The sequence below is a fragment of the Cajanus cajan genome, chromosome 1, assembly GCF_000230855.2.
Source record: "Cajanus cajan strain Asha chromosome 1, NIPB_CcT2T_4, whole genome shotgun sequence".
In the NCBI taxonomy this organism is placed as follows: Eukaryota; Viridiplantae; Streptophyta; class Magnoliopsida; order Fabales; family Fabaceae; genus Cajanus; species Cajanus cajan.
Window position 1 is genome coordinate 76,564,677 of NC_138517.1, and position 22,251 is coordinate 76,586,927.

The 22,251-nt window shown below is 30.9% G+C and overlaps 1 protein-coding gene across 1 annotated transcript; it reads right to left on the bottom strand.

The window, feature by feature from the left end:
• Positions 1 to 3,052: 3,052 nt before the first annotated feature.
• LOC109793223 (uncharacterized) lies at positions 3,053 to 3,960 on the bottom strand. Its single transcript, XM_020352687.3, has one exon. The coding sequence runs from the start codon at positions 3,853 to 3,855 to the stop codon at positions 3,373 to 3,375; it is 483 nt and encodes a 160-aa protein (XP_020208276.1). The 5' UTR covers positions 3,856 to 3,960; the 3' UTR covers positions 3,053 to 3,372.
• Between the last annotated feature and the right edge of the window lie 18,291 nt (positions 3,961 to 22,251).

A 22,251-nucleotide genomic window follows, 5' to 3' on the forward strand; every position in this document is an offset into this window, starting at 1 on the left:
ATATACTTTACTAATAAAATTTAACATAATTGATAAATAATTAAATTTTTTAAACATATACTTATGAATAAAACTTATATGAGAGACGTAAATTTTACGATGATGATATCTACTTCTATAAGGTTTAATCTACAATTTAACTTTTTTTTTTCCTTTATTATCTTCTACATTATGAACTTGATCCAAAAAAAACAACGCGTCCTTAGTTCAGCTTTTATCTATCTTGTTTCATTTATGTACTCTTTCATCAAGGCAATTGTCTCCATCATAATTCCCCACATCTTATCTTCCCATATATTCATTCTATATTATCAATCAGTGTCAATGTTTTCTGTATAAATTAACAGAACAACAGTACTAAATAATAATAATAATAATAATATATTTTCACCCTCTTTTTTCTTCTTAACGCTTACTCCTTTTTTTTTTAAATCATGTTAATAGTTTACTCTTTTAAAAATAATTTAATACAAACAAATACATATTTGAAAAAATTAATCGAAAGATATGCTGTAAAAGTAGTCAACATATCATTTCGGGATGTTATTATAAATAATAAAAACAACATCAATATCTTTCAATAGTCAAATAATTATTTTTGAGATCGATGATATATATATATATATATATATATATATATATATATATATATATATATATGATTACAAGAAATGTTTTAAAAGTTATAGTTTAATTATGCAAAATAAAAGAAATAAAAACAAAAAAAAAACTGTTTTATCATCCTTTTAAAAAGCTAAAAATAATATTGCACGACAATTTTTTTTATAGAGTTAGCTCACGTAATGTTCCAAAATTGATAATTAAAGACACATAGTTTATTGCAAGTCAATTTTTAATAAAAGCCAAACTTTGTTTTGAAACTGAAAAAAATAAAGAAATAAAAACTTACAACAAATGAATTAATAACTAAAATTAAGAGTAAATTACACTCGTATTTTTTGTATTTTTTTTTTATGATTGTGCCTAATATCTCTTAGTAATTTAGACATATATAAGATCTCCTTAAAAGTTGAACAAATGTTATATCAATCTCCCTTAATTTCAAAGATATGTGTTGCATATAATTTTTAATAAATTTTCTCTCCCTAAAATGCCCTCATTTTTTTGGATTGTTCCACCCACCTTTCTATCTCCTTTGTGTCTCTCAACTTTCTTTCCACCGTCTACATCCTCCACCTCCTTAATTGCACCATCACCTCCCACACCTCCACTTTCACCCCATGCACTTTCTCCTCGCCAATACGTTCAAGTACAACGTGTTGATGCGGCTCATGCATATGATCGTTGTTGCCATCGCCCACGGAGGCTGAGGCCTTGTCTTTGGCGATAGAGAATGCTGCAGTGAAGAGGAAAAGGGACAGGAGAGGAAGTGCATGGGGGTAGTGATGATGCAGTTAGGGAGGTGGAGGGTACAAAGGGTGGAGAGGAAGTTGAAGGAGGTTAAGGAGAGGGAGAGGTAAGTGAAGTAGTTGGGGGGAAGATGAGGGCACTTTAGGTAGAGAAAAAATTTATTAAAAGTCATGTGCATGTCAATAATAAACATCTTTGAAGTTAGGGTAGATAAATATGTAACATTTGTTCAACTTTTAAAAAAAATTGATTAAAAGTCGTGTGCATGTTAATAATAAACATCTTTGATGTTAGAGTAAGTTAATGTAACATTTGATCAACTTTTATGGGACACACGTTTTTTTTAATTAAAGAAACAAACTTTTAATGAAACCAAGTATACGTTCAGATCCCTTTCATGATAGATTTTCTATTCAGCTGTGCTGTTCATATGGTTAACTCGAGAGAAAATGTTTTTTTTTTTTTTTTTAATTAGATCTGCCACTAGCTGTCCATGAAACCCTATAATAAATGTTACAAACAGTGAATTCAAGATCTTGTTGCTGAATGCAATCTTGGGACCACTACAACTCCGTCTCCAACCATGTTCATGTATTTGACTATTGAAGAAACTTTTTAGTATAAAAATTAATTATGAACTAAAATAAGAAGAGAACAACAATTACAAGTCACATCCAAGTGGATTAATCAACTACTCTTTTGACATTGCTTATAATTAAGTTACACCATAACATGGCCATGAGTAATTCTATATATCTTCCCTGGTGTATATACCGCTCAAACATGTGAGTGCATGTGAATTGTGATTTTGCATAAACTAAAAAGATTCATGTTTTCCATAGTATCATAGTGTTAACTGAATTACAAGATGGAAGCTACCAATAATATAACCAAGATATCAAGTAAAACCATTCACATGATGACATAGTGAAACTATTAGAGTTCCTCCAATTTCATTTTCTAAACTCCATATGTGAGAGTGTGGATATCCACTCTCCTCTCTCCCGCTCACACTTTCAGGTGCATGAACACATAAAAAGATAAATTAAGCTACTTCTTTTTTAATCGTATAATTATTTTGTGTGCCTTTCTCTCAGTCAAAGTGTCGGGAATCACTAGAATGAGTTTAATGGTAAAATTGAAGCAACATGCACAAAAAATAGTACTTCCTCTGTCCATTATAAAGTATCACAAAAGAAAATGTTTCAAAACATGTACTACACTACTACTATTTAAGTTTCCAATGTAATATTAATTATTATTTTTTAATTATGCTCCTAATATATTTTTAAAAAATTATTATTGTACTGTACCATTTTATTAAAAAATAACTAATAAATTTAATTTTATAAAATTGTTATTTTCTTTTATTCATTTATTGAATTTTCATGGTCAGAGTGAAGTCTAAACAATACTTGCTATGAAATCTAGAATATCAATCATGCTTTCTCCCAAACTTTTTAATGGAGGAATAAAAAAGATAATCTAATTTTGTGATATTTAATAAATAAGAATGTTATTAATATTTTTTAACACTCTTTTTTTCACACTCTTTCTATTATTGATTAAAATTTATTAAAAATCATAAATTATAATAAGTTTTGTCTCATTTAACAGTCTCTCTTGATTACTGATGAGATCTATCAATTTTTATAATTGTTGATCGAATAATTTATTAATAAACTTATTTATGAATAATAAGTTATTTATAAGACTATATTAATATTAAGTGATGACCAATATTTGTCTGCAAGACTGTAACCACTGAAACATGTGTAGGGTAGTGAATAGTGAGTCTAGAAAAAGTATATATATATATATAAATTAAATTTTCATCATTGACATTGACATAGCATATCATAGTGTGAATCGAATTACTACGATACAGAAAAGACAAAGAATACACTAGATTCACTTTGGCATGAAATTAAGATAGAGGCAATACACGTACATGCAGTAGTTAAGAAGATGGTAATGTGCATAAAGCAAATAAAAAGGTGGTTATCGTACAGCGAGCAAAGAAGGAATGGATGATAGGTTGTTATCTCTCTTGGAAGAGGCCTTGGTGGTGAAAGCCCTGATAGGACTAGCAAAGGCCCAGGCCCAGGCCCAAGTCCTACCCCCGGCAATGGCATCATGGGCATGGCGCTGAGACTGGACTCTCCGGAGAGTGCAATCCCGGGAGAAGGTCCTGGTGCCGCAGCCAACGGATCTGGATCGAGAAACCAAAGAGGTGTCCTCTTGGGAGGTGGAGCATTTGGGCTTGGGCTTGGGCTTGGGCTTGGGCTTGGAAGAAGGGTAGATGAAGGACCAGAAGGCGTTTCTTTTAGTGGTGGGAGTGTTAACGTTGTTTGGGTTAAGGGAGGAAGTGGAGGGAGGAGAGTGAAGGTTGCGAAGCTTTTCTTGGAGACAAAAGGCGCATATGGCTGCGGGGTTGTTCCTGTGAGGGTGCTTAATGTTGGTGCATTGCATTCCCTCTTCCATCTCTTATTTCTTCTTCACAAAGAACAAAGTGGCATTCTAAATGATGTGTGTGGAGAGAGATAGATATATATCATCATTCATACTCTCCACCACCACGTGGAATACTCACTACCAAATTATTTTAAAACACACCATCCTACATATACTCAACTAAAACTTCAATTTTGACCACACAATCATACGTATCTACTACTATTTATGCTGTTATATTTAACTTTTATCTTTATACAAGTTTCCACCATGGGAAAGTTGGAATATTATGCTATTTTAATTTTAGTTAAAAGAAATACTTCACTATCATAAACATATTGTTATTTTACTTTATTTAGTTAATACAATATATTTAAAAATAATTTGGGTTAGACTAGCTTATTAAGTGAAAATGTGTTAGACATTATAATCTGTCTTATTTAAGAGTGAATTGATAAGTAAACGAGTTAGTCAGTAAAAAAATTTATATATATATATATATATATATATATATATTTATAATAAATTTTGTTTAATTTATTGTATAAAAAATTTAAAATTTGCTACATAATAAAATAGATGTGTAATTATAATAATATCTCTTCTAACACATTTGTTGCACAAAAAAATCAAATTACATATAACAAAATAAATCCAATTATTAAAATTTAACATTAAATATAAAAATATAACAAAAAATTGGTGGACTAGAATGTTTAACCTAACCTATATTGTTTTGACAGGCTGAGATATGTTTTTTTTTGTTATCTCTATTTATAAACATTCCAAGAAATTCTATAAACAATTAAATATATTTAATCATTTCTATAAATCATGATTCCTGGTTATGAAAAACTTTATTTGAAATTTGATTTAATTGAACATTATGATTTTATTGTTATAATTGATGAGAGTAATATTTAGCATGAAGGATTTGGTCACACTTTTATGTAAGATGTATTTGATATGATAAATGCCAACAAATGATATTAAAGATCGGATGATAGGTTAAATTGAATAACTATGAAAATAATAATTTAGATTAAGAAATTGATGTGTAACAACTTATTAACATAATGATTGAAACATTTTTTAAATCAAGTTTTGGAGTTCATGAAAATAAAATTTGAAATGTTTATAACAAATTTCAAAGAAAAATGTTAGATTTATGAGATTTTTCTTTATTTAAAGTTGAAATTTTAAAAATTTTAGATAAAATATTTGTTATTGTTATACTTTTATTTTTTATATTTAATTTTTAGTTAGTCAATGTAATATCAATAAATAGGGTTAGTAGATTATTAAAAATTTTAAAATGATTAAAAATTTATACACAAATATCCTTTTATTGGAATTTTATAACAATTTCAAGGACAATTTTTCATTTTCAATTTTAATTTATATCCAATTTTTCACAAATTTCCAACACTTCTTGTGGGAATATTAGAGCATCTGTAATGGGAGTTGCTTATAAGCAACCTCCTATGCCACATCACTGTCACATCAGCTCTAACTCACTTTATGGGTTACTTAAATTTTAGCAGAATTGCTTCTACAAGCAACTTTGCTAAAATTTAAGCAATTCATAAAATAGGTCAGAGCTAATTTGGCAGTGATGTAGAATAGGTATTTGTTTATAAGCGATCTCCGTTAAAGATGCTGAGAAGGTATTACCGGGAAAAGAAAAAAAAATTGGTTTCACGGAATTCCATGTTGGATGGTTATGCCAAGTGTGAACAAATGGCTTTGGCTCAGAAAGTTTTTGACTCCATGCCAGAGAAGGATGTTCGATCGGTTGTGAAGATCTTTTAATCAATATAAAGATATTTTTATATAATTATTTGTTCAAAATAAATTATTGTTTAAAAATATTTTAATTTCTTGGATAGTAAAATGAAATTTTATATAGATTTTGATATATTTTTACACTATTTTTTTTATATCTTTTACATTTTTTTTCCTTTTATTACTTCTTTAATTTCAAACGTACCAGGAACAGGAAGGAAGATTCGGTGCAAATGTATTCCGCAACTGCAACATTTTTTTATAGAAATGGATCCTCTGACTTTGCGAAAGGAAAGCTATAGTAATTTAATGCATTTAAATTATTGGATTTGTAATAATAGATCAGATTGTGATACGTAAAGCTGTCAAAGTAGTCTGGGACCCGTGGGCCAACCTGGCCCACCTTGAAAACGGGCCGGACCGGGCAAAAAAATTAAAGTTTTATAGTAGGTGAGTATATATCAACTCGGCTCACTTTGACCTGGCCCACCCGGGCTGAACCCGTGGTGGGCCGGGTAGCCTACCAATTCACAATTTTTTTTTGCAGTAAAAATTTAAGTATGATTTGTAGTTAATTTTGTATGATGAGATATTAAAATTTTTTATTTTATACTTTTATCATGATTTATATTTAATTTTGTATGATGAATTATAACTTATGACTATTAATGATGCTAATGTTATGACTATTATGTTAATTTATAATTAATTTAAAATTTTGAATTTTGTTGATAATTTTTTTTTATTTTTGGTGGGTTGGTGGGCTGGCTCGTATAACCCACCAACCCATGGTAGGCCGGGCCGGACCAAATTTTTTTTGAGAAAATTAAAAGTAGGTCAGGTTAAGTTGGCTCGTTTTTAAAGTAGATCAAGGTGAGTCAGCTTAGATGGACCGGGCCTATTTTAACAGCTCTAGTAACACGTATATAATATATATTTTAATTTAAATATACTCGTCTCATAATTTAATTTATTATTATAAATTCAACAATTTAAATGTATTAAATTATCATAATTTTTATATTTCAAAGTTAGGGAAACTGAGTCCGAATTTTTTGAGCAAGAGATTTTCCGGGTTAGTGATGCTAAAGACAAACTTTTCGCTGTCCCTCACGATAGCTCAAACACCAATGTTTAGAGAGAAAAAAATATAGGAAAACATCGATAATAAAATTATTGGAGAATCAACTTTGTGCCATTGTGATATGAAAATAATTAATCATATTGGAATGAGTGTGTCGATTCCCAGAGAAAAAAGGTTAAACTGTTTCGTTTGTTGCTGGTCATTAATTCCAAAAGCAAAAGACAAATGCAAGGACATGGTCATAATATCATCACAGTGAAGTAGGCGTATATTCATATATCAATCAATGATATCATGGTGATACTTTTGATACAATAAATTGACCACTCTAAAGTGATATGCCAGAAACAAACTTTGCATGAAGATCATCTCCCCCACCAATCGATGCACCCGTATCCTACAACATCTATATCCTTTTCATTTTTTTCTTGCCGATACAACATCTATGTGAAATTGATAGATGTGAAGTCTACCTGTTTCCATTTTGATTTTGCATGTAACAACAGTTCAAATATTTCAAATTATTTGAGATCGTCTTGCTTTTCATAAAATGTAAATCAGGTGGTACTGGTTATCACTCGGTAGTAATCTTAGTCTATTTGCACAAGAAATTTTATAAATTTAAGAAATTTTAAATTTTTAGTATTTAAATTACTTTAATTTTAATTTTTATTATTCTTAAAATATTTTGTTTAGATAAGTCAATTTAAATTTTTAAATTTTAAATTGTTAAGTTGAATATGATAATTTAATTCCACCATAATAAAATTGATTTTAAAAATATATTTATATGTTAAGACTTTTAAATTAAATTTTATAAAAATATATATTAATTTATTTTTAAATATTTAATAATTTTAAAAATTAACATTAGATAATATTTAATAATTTTAAAAATATTTTTGAATATTCAATAATTCAAAGAATAAAGAGATAAGTTAAAATATATAGGTGAAATAAGAAAAATAAATATGAGAAATTTTAAATTCTTACTTTTTTGGGAGAATTTAAAATTCTAATATTTTAAGGAATTTCAAAATGTTTGGATTTCAAATTATTTGTAAATTTCGTATCCAAACAAAACATTTCACTTCAAAGAATTTGAAAATTTTCAAATAAATGAATTACCCTATATAAATTCTCCATCCAAACACACCAAAGTTAATTAAGTTGCCTAAAAATATCTTATTGTTATAAAAGGAAGAAAAAATAGAGAGAAGAAATGAGACAGTATGAGATAGAGAAAAGAATCTGACTGGTGTATTATCTTTGGGAGAGGAATAACCTATTTATAAGTACATGTGGTAACTGAACAATTACACAAAAAGGGAATAATACATAACGGACATATAAATGGTAATGATTGATAATGAATATTGGCATCCACTAATTAAGCCACTAATTATTATTCATAACACTCCCCCTTGGATGTCCAATATTTAGAATGTGCCTCGTTAAAACCTTACTAGGAAAAACCCTGTGGGATAAAAACCTAGTGAAGGAAAAAGAGTACATCATTCATAAATATTTATTTCTCCCCCTCATGCATACAATCTTTAAGACGACGGAGTCCAATCTTGTGTATCAACTGTTCAAAAACTTTTCTTGGAAGTGACTTTGTAAAGAGATCTACTAAGTTGTCACTTGAGCGGACTTGTTGAACATTTATATCACCATTCCTTTGAAAATCATGAGTAAAAAAGAATTTTGGTAGAATATGCTTTGTTCTATCTCCCTTGATGTATCCATCTTTCAATTGTGCAATACATGCAGCATTATCTTCATATATAACTGTCGATGTCATTTTTCCAGAAGATAAACCACAAGTTTCCCGTATGTGTTGAATCACAGATCTTAGCCAAACACATTCACGACTTGCCTCATGTAATGCTAAAATTTTAGCATGATTAGATGAAGTGGCTGATATGGTTTGTTTTACAGATCGCCATGAAATGGCTGTACCACCACTTGTGAACAAATATCCTGTTTGTGATTTACCATTATGAGGATCCGACAAATAACCTACGTCTGCATAACCATTTAGTTCTGGTTTGGAAACATTTGAATATAATAATCCCATATCCATTGTACCTCTAAGATAACGAAGTATTTGTTTAACTTCATTCCAATGTCTTCGTGTAGAACTATATCTTGCTAACAAATTAACAGCAAACGCTATATCAGGTCGTGTATAATTAGCAAGGTACATTAGTGCTCCTATAGCACTAAGATATGGTACTTCAGGACCAAGTATTTCTTCATCCTTTTCTTGGGGTCTAAATGGATCTTTATTAACATCTAAAGATCTTACAACCATGGGAGTGCACAATGGATGTGATTTGTCCATATAAAATCTTTTAAGCGCCTTTGTTATATAAGCTTCTTGATGCACAAGAATTCCATTTTCTAAGTATTCAACTTGCAATCCTAGACAAAACTTTGTCCTTCCTAGATCCTTCATTTCAAATTCTTTCTTTAAGCAATCTATTGCTTTTGAAGCTCTTCAGGAGTTCCAATAATGTTTATGTCATCTACATAAACTACAATTATGGCAAATCCATTTCCAGATCTTTTTACAAATTGGATCATTTTTATATCCTTCTTGTAACAAGTATTCACTCAGTCGATTATACCACATACGACCTGATTGCTTTAGCCCATATAGGGACTTATTTAATTTAATCGAATAATCTTCTCTAGAAATTGCATCGTCAGGCAAATTAAATCCTTCTGGGAGTTTCATATAAATGTCAGCATCAAGAGAGCCATATAAATATGTTGTAACTACATCCATTAGATGTAAATTAAGATTTTCATGTACAACCAAACTAATTAAATATCGAAAAGTGTTTGCATCCACTACAGGTGAATATGTCTCTTCAAAATCAATACCGGGTCTTTGTGAAAAACCTTGAGCAACTAGTCTTGCTTTGTATCTCACAATTTCACCATTTTCATTTCGTTTTCGCACAAAAACCCATTTGTATCCAATTGGTTTTACACCTTTTGGTGTACGTAGTACCGGTCCAAAAACTTTTCGTTTAGCAAGTGAGTCTAATTCTGCCTCAATTGCATCTTTCCATTTTGTCCAATCATTTCTTTGTCGACAATCGTTGATGGACTTTGGTTCTTGATCCTCAATATCATTTATTTCATTTAGCGCTATATTATACGCAAACACGTCATCAATATTGACATTGTTTCGATTCCATCGTATTCCATTCATGACATAATTTATTGAGATCTCTTCATTTTCAATAATTTCAGGTACCTGAGTTTCTTCTGGAACTAGAATATGAGTTATGTCAGAGGAATCTTTTTGAGTTTTTACATCCTCAATTTGGTCATTCTGCTCTTTAGCTCCCTTTTTTATTCGAGGATTCTTATCCTTGGAACCAATTGGTCTACCACGCTTCAGGCGTATTTGCGACTCGTTTGTAGTATTAAATTGTCCAACAGGAACTTCGACTCTTATTGGAGCATTAGCCGTTGGTACATATGACTTAGTCACCCTTTAAGGATCTGTGAATACATTTGGTAATTGGTTGGCTAGATTTTGCAAATGAATTATCTTTTGAACTTCTAGTTCACATTGTTTTCTATGAGGATCAAGATGAGATAGTGATAATTCATTCCAACTAATATCTTTTTCCAACTTTTTTTGTTCTCCCCCTAATGTTGGGAAAATTAACTCATTAAAATGGCAATCAGCAAATCTAGCCGTAAATAAATCGCCTGTTAATGGTTCAAGATATTTTATTATAGATGGGGATTCATACCCAACATATATTCTTTACCTTCTTTGAGGACCCATTTTGGTTCTTTGAGGAGGGGCAATTGGAACATATACAGCACACCCAAAGATTCTCAAATGAGAAATATTGGGTTGCTCACCAAAGACCAACTATAAAGGAGAGAATTTGTGATAACTTGTTGGCCTGATGCGAATTAATATTGCGGTATGTAAGATTGCATGCCCCCAAGTTGACATTGGAAGTTTTGATCTCATGAGTAATGGTCTTGCAATTAGTTTTAAACATTTGATAAATGATTCTGCAAGTCCATTTTGTGTATGAACATGTGCTACCGGATGTTCAATATCAATTTCAATGGATATACAATACTCATTAAAAGCATGAGATGTGAATTCACCAGCATTATCAAACGAATTTTCTTAATTGGATAATCAGGAAAATGAGCTCTTAATCTAATTAGTTGAGCTAATAATCTCGCAAACGCCTGGTTGCGAGTTGATAATAAACAAACATGTGACCATCTTGTTGATGCATCAATTAAAATCATAAAATATCTAAATGGTCCACATGGGGGGTGTATTGGTCCACAAATATCATCTTGTATTCGTTCTAAAAATAAGATAGATTCATGCCCAATTTTTGCTGGTGATGGTCTAATTATTAACTTTCCTTGGGAACAAGCAGTACATGAAAAAATATTTGATTGAAGAATCTCCCGGCTCTTCAATAAATGTCCGCATGAATTTTCAATTATTTTTCGCATCATGATAGTCCCAGGATGACCCAATCGATCATGCCAAACCTCAAATTTATTTTGATTTGTAAACTTCTGGTTTACAATAATATTTGTTTCAACTGTATTAACATACGTGCAATACAGTCCATAAGAGAAAGCATGTAATTTTTCCAATACTTCCTTTTTATTCAAGTGGATTTTTGTGATATAAAGATATTCTACATTCCCTTCATTGTTTGTTTCAATATGAAACCCATTTAAACGAATATCTTTGAAACTTAATAAGTTTCTATAAGACTTAGGAGAATATAATGCATTTTTAATATGCAACTTCGTTCCTCCCGGTAACAATATATTAGCTCTTCCGGAGCCTTCAATTATATTTGTAGTACCAGATATGGTACTAACTTTGATTTCTTGCATCACTAAATTTGAAAAGAATTTATTATTCTTGAGCATTGTGTGAGTCGTTGCACTATCAGCGAGACACATATCTTCAATATTGATGCTATGGTCAATATCCATTCTTCATAAAATTAAAAAAAATTGTAAATAAACAATATGATAAAAGACAACAAGACAATAATTTCTGAAAAAATCATTCATTTAAAAAAAAATCATAACTTGTTTATGTCTTTCGTTATAAAAAAAATATGAATCTTTCTCATTATACTTATAAAAAAAAATCATTTAATAAAAATATATTTATGTCATTGCTAGGTTGACTTTAAGGAGATAAAAAATAATGCTAAAAATTAGGGAAATTATTCTCCTTATAAATGTTGTATCAAAAAATTAAGGAAATAAACATTGATCATAATTTCATTAAATTCTATATTTTTGTACAAATCACAATCAAATTATAATTCAATGATATCTACATCAATTAAAATAATAGACGCATAACATTATGAAAACAAATAATACAAATTCTATTAATAAGATTTGAAACTAAACTCTTTAAGATTCAATGACGTAACACATGAGTGTCTCAAATATCATTCAACATTATAATTATGATATTGACAAAATTATTTCACTTCTGGTGATAACCTCATTTATATCAAAGGATCAAATACAAGATAATATATTTATATCAAATTTTTCACTTCTGGTGAGAAAAAAAAAATCCTTTTATTTTCATTGTTGCATAATTATCTCACTTCTGATGAGAAAATATTCTTTTATTTTCATTGTCGTACAATTATCTCACTTCTGGTGAGAAAAAAAAATGCTTAAAATTTCTAAATTGGCAATGTCTTCTGGATCATTGCAAAATCGTTATATGTGTATATGTATAACATTCATGAAGAATTATACAATTTTACAACACATATCATTCACGGAGAATCATTCAATTTCAAAAACAAAAAAAATGGTAATAATAAAAGAGAGACAAAATTAGGGGGAGAAATAATAATAATAAAGGAATCATAAATAGCCATAAATTTATAAATTAATACTTCTTTAATTATGGAAATCAAATTGTCTCTAATTTAATATATATATTATTACAGAATATTTAAATTGATAACATGAGCAGAAAATATGTGTCATAATAATATTATTATTAGGCGGAATAAATATATTCTTCATTCCATATATATTAGGTAATATGTAGAATATATCGCATCAATAAAACATAGATTTTTCTCACTTCTGGTGAAAAAAAAATAAATTAATAAAATAATAGAATTTGAACATTCTTCTTTGATAATGTCTTCTAGACATTTCAAAAATGTATGAAGAATTTCTTTATTTCATAGTGTTTTTGGGACTACTATAATGTCTTCAGGACTACTATAATGTCTTCAGGACTACTATAATGTCTTTAGGACTACTTTGATTCATAATAATATAAATAATATAAATATTTGATATAGTTCTTATTATAAAAGATGAATAACTAACCGTAAAATATTTGTCTTGAAAAATTCTTCACAGCTTTCTCTTGTAGTTGCAACACCAATAGATAAAAGACTATCGTGCTGATAACGTGTTATAAAAGGAAGAAAAAATAGAGAGAAGAAATGAGACAGTATGAGATAGAGAAAAGAATCTGACTGGTGTATTATCTTTGGGAGAGGAGTAACCTATTTATAAGTACATGTGGTAACTGAACAATTACACAAAAAAGGAATAATACATAACGGACATATAAATGGTAATGATTGATAATGAATATTGGCATCCACTAATTAAGCCACTAATTATTATTCATAACACTTATACTATTTTTCCTTAATCGATTGTTTTTTCTATATTTGAGTTATATATTAATGATAAAGAAGTGTCAATAATATACCATTTAAAAATATTTTAGATTATTTTTTATGGAGTAAAATATACGTGAGTCTAAATAATACATATTTATCATTTCCTCAAAAGGGTGACAATCAGTTAAATCTATTCGTTTCTATTAGTTAGGACTTGAAATTAAATTCAGTCTCCATTATGTTTTATATCATTTTATATTAACTTAAGATAGAATTGAAATAAATGTTTCATAATTTCACTAAAAACTCAAACCGGTTAATCACATAAAGAGAAATCATTAAAAAAAAGTCTTTCATATAAGAATTTTTAGATGATAAAGCATAACTTTCACCCAACTGAATTCTCCTTATTCAACCAATTAAAAATATAATTAGTGTCTAAACTACACTTTTATATCATCAATTAATTAAATGCATACATCAATTTCACAAAAATATCTTAATTTCATCAATTTTCAATTTACTCTATAAATTAAGAATTTCCTACTGTAACTTCAGGATCTTATATATTCACAATATCATGTACACAAAAGCAAGCATGCATTTAAAGGCATTTATATGCAATCAAGATCAATAATTCAATATACACCAACAACTAACACCTTAAAACAATCAAACAAGGGGACTCCTAAGGTCCCCTTACATAGAAAAACAAGGCACCAAACATATATTTATGCAAGGGAATGAAAACTTACATAGAAATAGGGGAAAAAAAAGAGAATAAAAACTAAATAAAAAAATATTAAGAGAGAAATCATGCTCTGAAAAATATAGGAAAAAATAATCAAAACAAATTTATATGAAAAAGGTGTTGAAAAAAATGACACAAGCAAAATTACCTGTGAGACCAAAAGATCTTAAAGGGAACCCACAAATAATTATTGTGGTCCGACACCTCTTTTCTATGAACACGAGAACATTCCAACATATACTCATTCATTCAAAAATATTATATAATTTTTTTTTTGCAAACTTAATAAATATTTCCATTATAAAAATCTCTTTTACATAAGGTGGTAATCCATTCTCTCTCAATAGGTGGCATTCTACTCTCCTATAGTGGGTGATCAATAGAGCTGTCAAAACGGGTAATCTGGCCCGGCCCGGCCCAGTCCAGCACGGGTTGAGTATTTGCTGGGCCAACCCAACCCGGCTCATTTATTAGTGATTTCAAAAAAATTGAATCCGGCCCGGCTCACCACAGGTTGGTGGGTTAAACGGGTTGGCTCACATAATTTTAAAAAAATATAATTTTTTTTAATATACAACTAAAGCCCAAAATCATAATTAAATGATAATTCTAAATACAATCAAATAAAATCTAAATAATCTCATGTAGACAAATATAATTCAAAATCATCTCAAATTTTAAATATAACAAAAATCATCTTCAAACTCTAATTTCAGTAATTTGGATCCAATAAACTAAGAGTGATGGGCTGGTGGCAGCATGTTTTTTTTTTTTTTTTATTTACGGATTGATGAGTTAACCTGGCTCACCACGAGTTCAACCCAGGTAAGTCGGGTTCAAAATTGGCCCATACTAAAATTTTCAATTTTTTTTGCCCAACCCAGCTCGAACCTATGATAGGCCAGATTGACTCACCGGACTAAACCCATTTTGACAGCTTTAGTGATCAACCTCATTACAAAACTTTATTTACAAGAGATGAAATCATCTTCATATACGTCTCTTTGTTCATAACTCTTTATTTACAATCGAATTTTTTTTAATTAATTTCTATAAAAATATATCACTTCTACCTTTATTAATAGTAGAATAATTATTAAATAAGAATATAAATAAAAACTAACCGTAAAACATAATATTTATAAAATAACAATAATTAATAAACAGAACGAGGTAGTAATTAATGTTGAAGCGGATTATTTTAAAATTAATGATTTGATACATCCTTCGATAATTTTTCCTAGTGTTTATAAAAATATATTTAATATCTTAAAATATAAAAATATTTATAAAAAATTGTTTACCCAACTTATTCAATCTTTGTGTTTCTTAATTAAATTACTGTGATTTGATCTCTATTTTAGATATATAAAATCGCAATTTAAAATTTTACGTTATTTTTAATATGAATCAATTTGATATAAAAAGAAGTTATATTTATAAAAAAAAAATTATAAGGAAGTACTGTAAAAATATAGAATTGTTTATTATCCTAAAACCTGTGATATCCTTGATTGATATACATTTAGCAATATAGAAATAATTAAAATTTAAAGAGGTAGATGGAGATCCACAGTTATTTGTCTGTTGTGAGAGAAGTGGAATGTGGTTGGGCCATTTCTTTGTTTGTTTCGTGAATCTGAGACATATATGATTGAAAGGATACAACACTGAAGGTGAAGGGTATACCTAGCTACATGCTATCTCTGGATTTTTCTTCCTTCCATTAATTCTTGCATTGGCCCCTCACTTTATCTGACCCCTCCTCTCTCATGTCATTCCACCTTCATTTGCCCTTCATCTCACACCAGATACATTCATTGTTAACACATTCTTTATGGTGCTGAATTTTTAACATATATGTTTATTATTACAAAAGTAGAATAAAAACTGATCAATAGTCGCGAATAATATTTTGATGCTTTAATCAGGCTATCCTTAATTAATTCCCTCTTATAATGATAATTGGTGAGTTAATAAGTGAATTTCAATATTCGATTTACATTATTATTATTTATATTTTTGTTATATTTTATTTTTTATTTTTTGGTGTTATTGTTGAGTTAATATATATACTTATAAATAGGCTTAAATCTTCTCCAAAAAATAATACATAAGTTAAACTCTCTCATGTTATCTTATATTTTTGTTATTATCTTTTTTTTTTTTTCATAACACGTTATTAATATGATAGTCTTTTTTTTTTCATTGGTATTGCAACCTACAAGACAAATATTTCACTATTTATCTTCCATAACATATATTTTATCAAATATTTGTTTCGTTTAAATTATTATGAATCAAAGTAGTCCTGAAGATATTATAGTACTCATGTAGACACTATTAAATAAAAAAAATTGAAAGAAAAGGAATTTTGGTATATAAGATTAGTCTTTCTTCATCTTAGAGATAATTGTCTTTATGAGGGAAGACATTCTACACTCTTTTTCCCTTCGTCATGATTTTGTTCCATTGGATTTTCCTGACAAGATTTTAAATGAAGCAGTATATGATATCGTATTAAAGAATAATGTACTATTTTTCTTTCAATGAGTTTTTATCTTATAGGATTTTTCCTAATAAGGTTTTAACAAGACACATTCTAAATATTGAGCATTCGAGGGGGAGTGTAGCAACCTCAGTCGCGACTGGACGGCGAAAAATAAATTGAAAAAGAGGAGTCGCCACCAATGTAAAAAACATTGGAAAAACCATAAAATAGAAAATAGTCTACGAAAACCAAATTTTTGAGTTCGGGAGTCGATTCATGTGAGGAAGGTATTAGCACCTCACAACGTTCGTCATAAGACGATTACCTTTAATTAATTAAACTAATTATTAATAATTTATAAAATATTTATCTCACTAAAATGATCAAATATATTTTATTTAACTAATTTAAATTATGCATTGAAAAAAAGGTTAAAATTATTATTGTTATATAAAACGGAGGATAATATATTTTTTATTTTTTGGCTCGACAAGATTTAGTTCTTGCTCCTACGTATCTTCATATGTAATGAAGATTCAGAGCCACGTAGTTCTATGGTAAAAAATATTTGTATGTTCATATTTTTAATTAATTTTTATTTTTGTTAAATATAGGATTCTTGAACTGTCTCAGCTCATTCACCTAAAAATATAAAATTGACTAAGGTGTACACCAAAGTCAATTCAATAAAATTTTAATTATAATTATTGCTAGAGATGTTATGATGTAAAAAAAAAATTTCTTGGTTGAACATTTTTGTTTTTGGAGGAAAAACTTAAAGATAAGTTGTCACAACTTGTACTTTAAATTCAAAGGTTAAAAAGATGTCACATCTAATTAACCATTCCTCCAATAAAATTTTTGATACAATAATCAGATATTTACATTAAATATTGTCACACTATATTTTAATATTTAATCACATTTTGAATATAAATAAGAACTAAATAGCAGATATTACTAATATAAAAAAAAATAAAAAGAAATGAATTTAATATACTCACAATTCTTCGCTACAGAAGTGGGTCTCCTTCTCTGGGTTCCCTCTGGTCCAAGGTGGAGATGTGTGTGGGAAGGGTGTGTGTAGTTCTCCTTTGGGAAGTTAAGGGTGAAGATATGTGTGTGTTGGGAAGGGGAAGGGGGCTATTTATAGACTTTCTGTAGGGACCCGGAACGACCCGTTCTGAATCCGGAACGGCCCGTTCCGGAGTGGCAATTTTACTCACAACGGCCACTTTCGGAACGGCCGTTCCATTTTGGGAACGGCCCGTTCCGGGCTAAAAAATTTAGGTATTTTGGTGGTTCCAGAACGGCCGTTCTGGTCTAAAAACTATAGGTCTTTTTTAAAAATTGGAACAGCCCGTTCCAGTTTGGGAACGACCCGTTCCAGTTGTGGGAACGACCCGTTCTGGGCCAAAAATTAGAGGTATTTTGGAAGGTTGGAACGGCCCGTTCCAGTTTTGGAACGGCCTGTTCCGGGCTAGAAATTTAGCCTTTTTTGAAAGGTTGGAACGGCCCGTTCTGAATCCAGAACGGCCCGTTCCGGGCTAGAAATTTTAGGGCTTTTAGGAAAGCTGGAACAGCCCGTTCCAGATTGGGAACGGCCCGTTCCGGGCTTGCAATCTTAGTACCTTTTGGAAAGTTGGAACGGCCCGTTCCGGGCTTGAAATTTTGTCTTTTTTTATTCTTTTTTGTATATACCTATTTTGCTATTTTTTAAGAACAAAATTAATATTTCCCGGACGAAATTGGGTTACTACAGTTGCCCCTCTTTACTTAATTTTACTAGATAATATAAACAACTCTTGTTGCATCTTATCGTAGTAAAATATAAGTAAAGAAAATACCAATTTCGTCTAAAGTTTAGAGATATGAGCACAGGGGCTCGAAACATTAAAAAACATGAGCGTGGGGCTTGAAACATTAAAAGAGTGAGCGCAGGGGCTCGAAGCATTGATAGAGTGAGCATAGAGGCTTGAAAATTAAAAGAGTGAGCACGGGGCTCGAAAGATGGATAGAGGTTTAAAAATTAAAAGAGTGAGCACGGGGGCTCAAAAGATTGATAGAGTGAACATAGAGGCTTGAAACATAAAAGAATGAGTGCGGGGGCTCGAAACATAAAAGAGTGAGCACGGGGGCTCGAAAGATTGATACAGTGAGCATAGAGGCTTGAAAATTAAAAGAGTGAGCACGGGGCTCGAAAGATGGATAGAGGCTTAAAAATTAAAAGAGTGAGCACGGGGGCTCGAAAGATTGATAGAGGCTTGAAAATTAAAAGAGTGAGCACGAGGGCTCAAAAGATTGATAGAGGCTTGAAAATTAAAAACATGGGCGCGGGGACCCGAAAGATTGATAGAGGCTTGAAAATTAAAAACGTGGGCGCGGGGACCCGAAAGATTGATAGAGGCTTGAAAATTAAAAACATGGGCGCGGGGACCCGAAAGATTGATAGAGGCTTGAAAATTAAAAACATGGGCGCGGGGACCCGAAAGATTGATAGAGGCTTGAAAATTAAAAACGTGGGCGCGGGAACCCGAAAGATTGATAGAGACTTGAAAATTAAAAACATGGGCGCGAGGACCCGAAAGATTGATAGAGGCTTGAAAATTAAAAACATGGGCGCGGGGACCCGAAAGATTGTTAGAGGCTTGAAAATTAAAACGTGGGCGCGGGGACCCGAAAGATTGATAGAGGCTTGAAAAATAAAAACATGGGCGCGGGGACCTGAAAGATTGTTAGAGGCTTGAAAATTAAAACGTGGGCGCGGGGACCCGAAAGAATGATAGAGGCTTGAAAAATAAAAACATGGGCGCGAGGGCGCGGGGACCCGAAAGATTGATAGAGGCTTGAAAATTAAAAACATGGGCGCGGGGACCCGGGGACCCGAAAGATTGATAGAGGCTTGAAAATTAAAAACATGGGCACGGGGACCCGAAAGATTGATAGAGTGAGCGCGGGGGCTCAAAATATTAAAAGACATGGGCGCGGGGACCCGAAACATGAAAGAGTGAGAATTTTGATAGAAACAATGTTGATGCCAAGTAGATAATAAACTTCAATGAATGTGTTATGCAAGTACATTACTTGATTACATGTGGATGATAAGTACCGAACTTTGGTACAAATGCTGTGGATGCTAAGCATGTATTGAACTTGAATGCATGAGTTAGGGATGGACCAAACTTTTGGTGATGCAAATGACAAGTATGCATTGGACTTGAATGGATGTGTTAAACAAAGTATTAGACATTAATGTGAACAATGTGGGTGTTGGACAAGTATTGGATTTGAATGGGTGTACCAAACTATGATGTAATGAATGTCAAACATGTGCCAAACTCAAACGTAGATGATATAGATGTCAGACAAGTGCGAGACTTTATATGCAAGTGATGAATTTGAATGCATGTATTAGGAAAGTACCAAACTTTGATGCAAACAAAGTGGATGCCAAGTGATGATTGGACATGAACGAACACTTCAAACATATTAATACAAATGATGTAATGCTTGATTCGGTATTAGGATGCTTATGAGGTGTTATAGACACATTTCATTTTATTTTTTTATTTTTTTATTTTTTGCTTTTTTTTTTGCTTTTTGTTTTTTGTTTTGTTTATTTTCAAAGAAAATCATAAAAATGATTATTTTCTTTAGAGAAAGCAAATATATGCAAAGCCCTTTCACCTTTTTTCCTTTTCAAATCCATGAAATCCTATTATTTTCTTCTTTGTCAATCATTGAAAAAATGATCTCACAATTTATCTTTTCAAACTTATCCCACCTAGAATCAAGTGAGACTCATTTGGCCTAACTTATCAATTGAGAGATTTATCATCTTGTCATTCCCTTTGAAACATCATTTAACCAACATGAATAACAATGAAAAATGATTTTTTTTTTGGGAAGACTATTCAAAAAGGGTATTTGAACGTGACTTTATTTTGATGTAGAGAAAATAGAGCAATTGCCCCAGTTTGATGTCAAATTAATGGAGTGAAAAGTCAAAGAATTTAGACTAACTTAGACTTTGAACAAGTGAGGCAAATGATTTACATCACCTTAGACTCGAGTGGATAGAATCAAAAGTGACACATATGGGAAGGATAACCCGTATTTAGAATGGCGGAATATGGGTGATACAGGCATTGACTTGATTAAACTTGAGACACATGGATTATATGATTGGAATGAAAATGTGATGATAGTTGAGAACTTTTCCCAGTATAAAAGGAGTACTTTGAGTTGCCCTAGTTTATGAAGAAATAGGGAACAAAGTTGGATTAGACAATTATTCCAATTGAAAGTTAAGGTGATGAGATGGCAATGAGATGCTTTGTCCCAGTGTGAAGTGGTTGTCCCAATTTAGTCTTGAAAGGAAGGGGTAGAATAAGAGACAATGATGAATGTGATTGCTTTATTTTTTGACTCAAGGAAACGACATTGATATATGAATTGATGGAGGAATGAGACATGAAACAAATGTCTCATTTAATTGGGTAAGGGGGAATCAAAGGAAGGCATGAATTGTGATTTGTTCCTAATCTAATCTTTTGAATGATTCTCATAATTATTGAGCATAGTAATCAATGAACATTGATGAATAGAAGATTTTGCACTACTTGTTTGTTTCACTCCATGATGTAATGGATGTGCAAGTCTTATGAGCATTTGTATTTTTTTTTTGTTTTTTTTTTTGGAGCAATCGTGTTAACGATGATAGATGAGTTCAATTGTTTTGTCTTAAGGCTAAACTTTAAAAAGAAGCAACCAATTTTTGATTTGTATGTATTTTATTGGATTGTAACACTGGTCGGTGAGATGGATATGAAAGAAAGGATACGAAGGGGCTCAAATGTGTGTTTGAAGGTTATTTGAAACAAGGATTTTTTGCTATAGTGTTGGCTTCAATACTTTTTCGGTTTCTTTTCTTCGCCCCTCTTTTTTTCACTCTGACTTTTGCCTAGGTTTTTCTTTTGGAGTTTGCAGCCTACCAGGTTGCTCTAACTTTTGCCTAGACCGCCTTTTTGAGGTTTTCAGCCTAGCAAGCTCTTCTTTCTTTTATTCGTTTTCATTTTTTTTAGACCTTAACTTTTGCCTAGGCTGCTCTTTTTTGAGTTTTCAGCCTACCAGGTCGCTCTAAATTTTGCCTAAGCTGCCTTTTTAGGTTTTCAGCCTAGCGAGCTTTTTATTTTTGTTATTATTTTGCATAATATTTCTTGACTACATTAGAGTTTATTGAGTTTAATAGATCTTCCTGTCCACTTCCCTCTATGATCTTTGTGAGGTGGTAAGAATTTCTTCAATACCAAATCACTTTCTTGAAGCTCTTGCGGGCGGACCTTTTTGACAAAAGCTCTCTTGATCCTTTTTTGATATGATTGACCATGACACAAGGCATTTAATCTCTTCTCTTCAATTAGGTTCAACTGATCATAGCGAGCCTGAACCCATTATGCTTCCTCAAGTTTGCTTTCGGCCAATACTCTCAGAGAAGGTATCTCGACCTCAATAGAAAGGACTGTTTCCATACCATAAACCAGAGAATACGGAGTTGCGCCAGTAGAGGTGCGAACAAAAGTGTGATATCCATGCAGAGCAAAAAAGA

What these genes read in the sequence shown, in the direction of transcription:
- LOC109793223 (XM_020352687.3), bottom strand. Translation starts at nt 3,855, where the DNA reads ATGGAAGAGGGAATGCAATGCACCAACATTAAGCACCCTCACAGGAAC.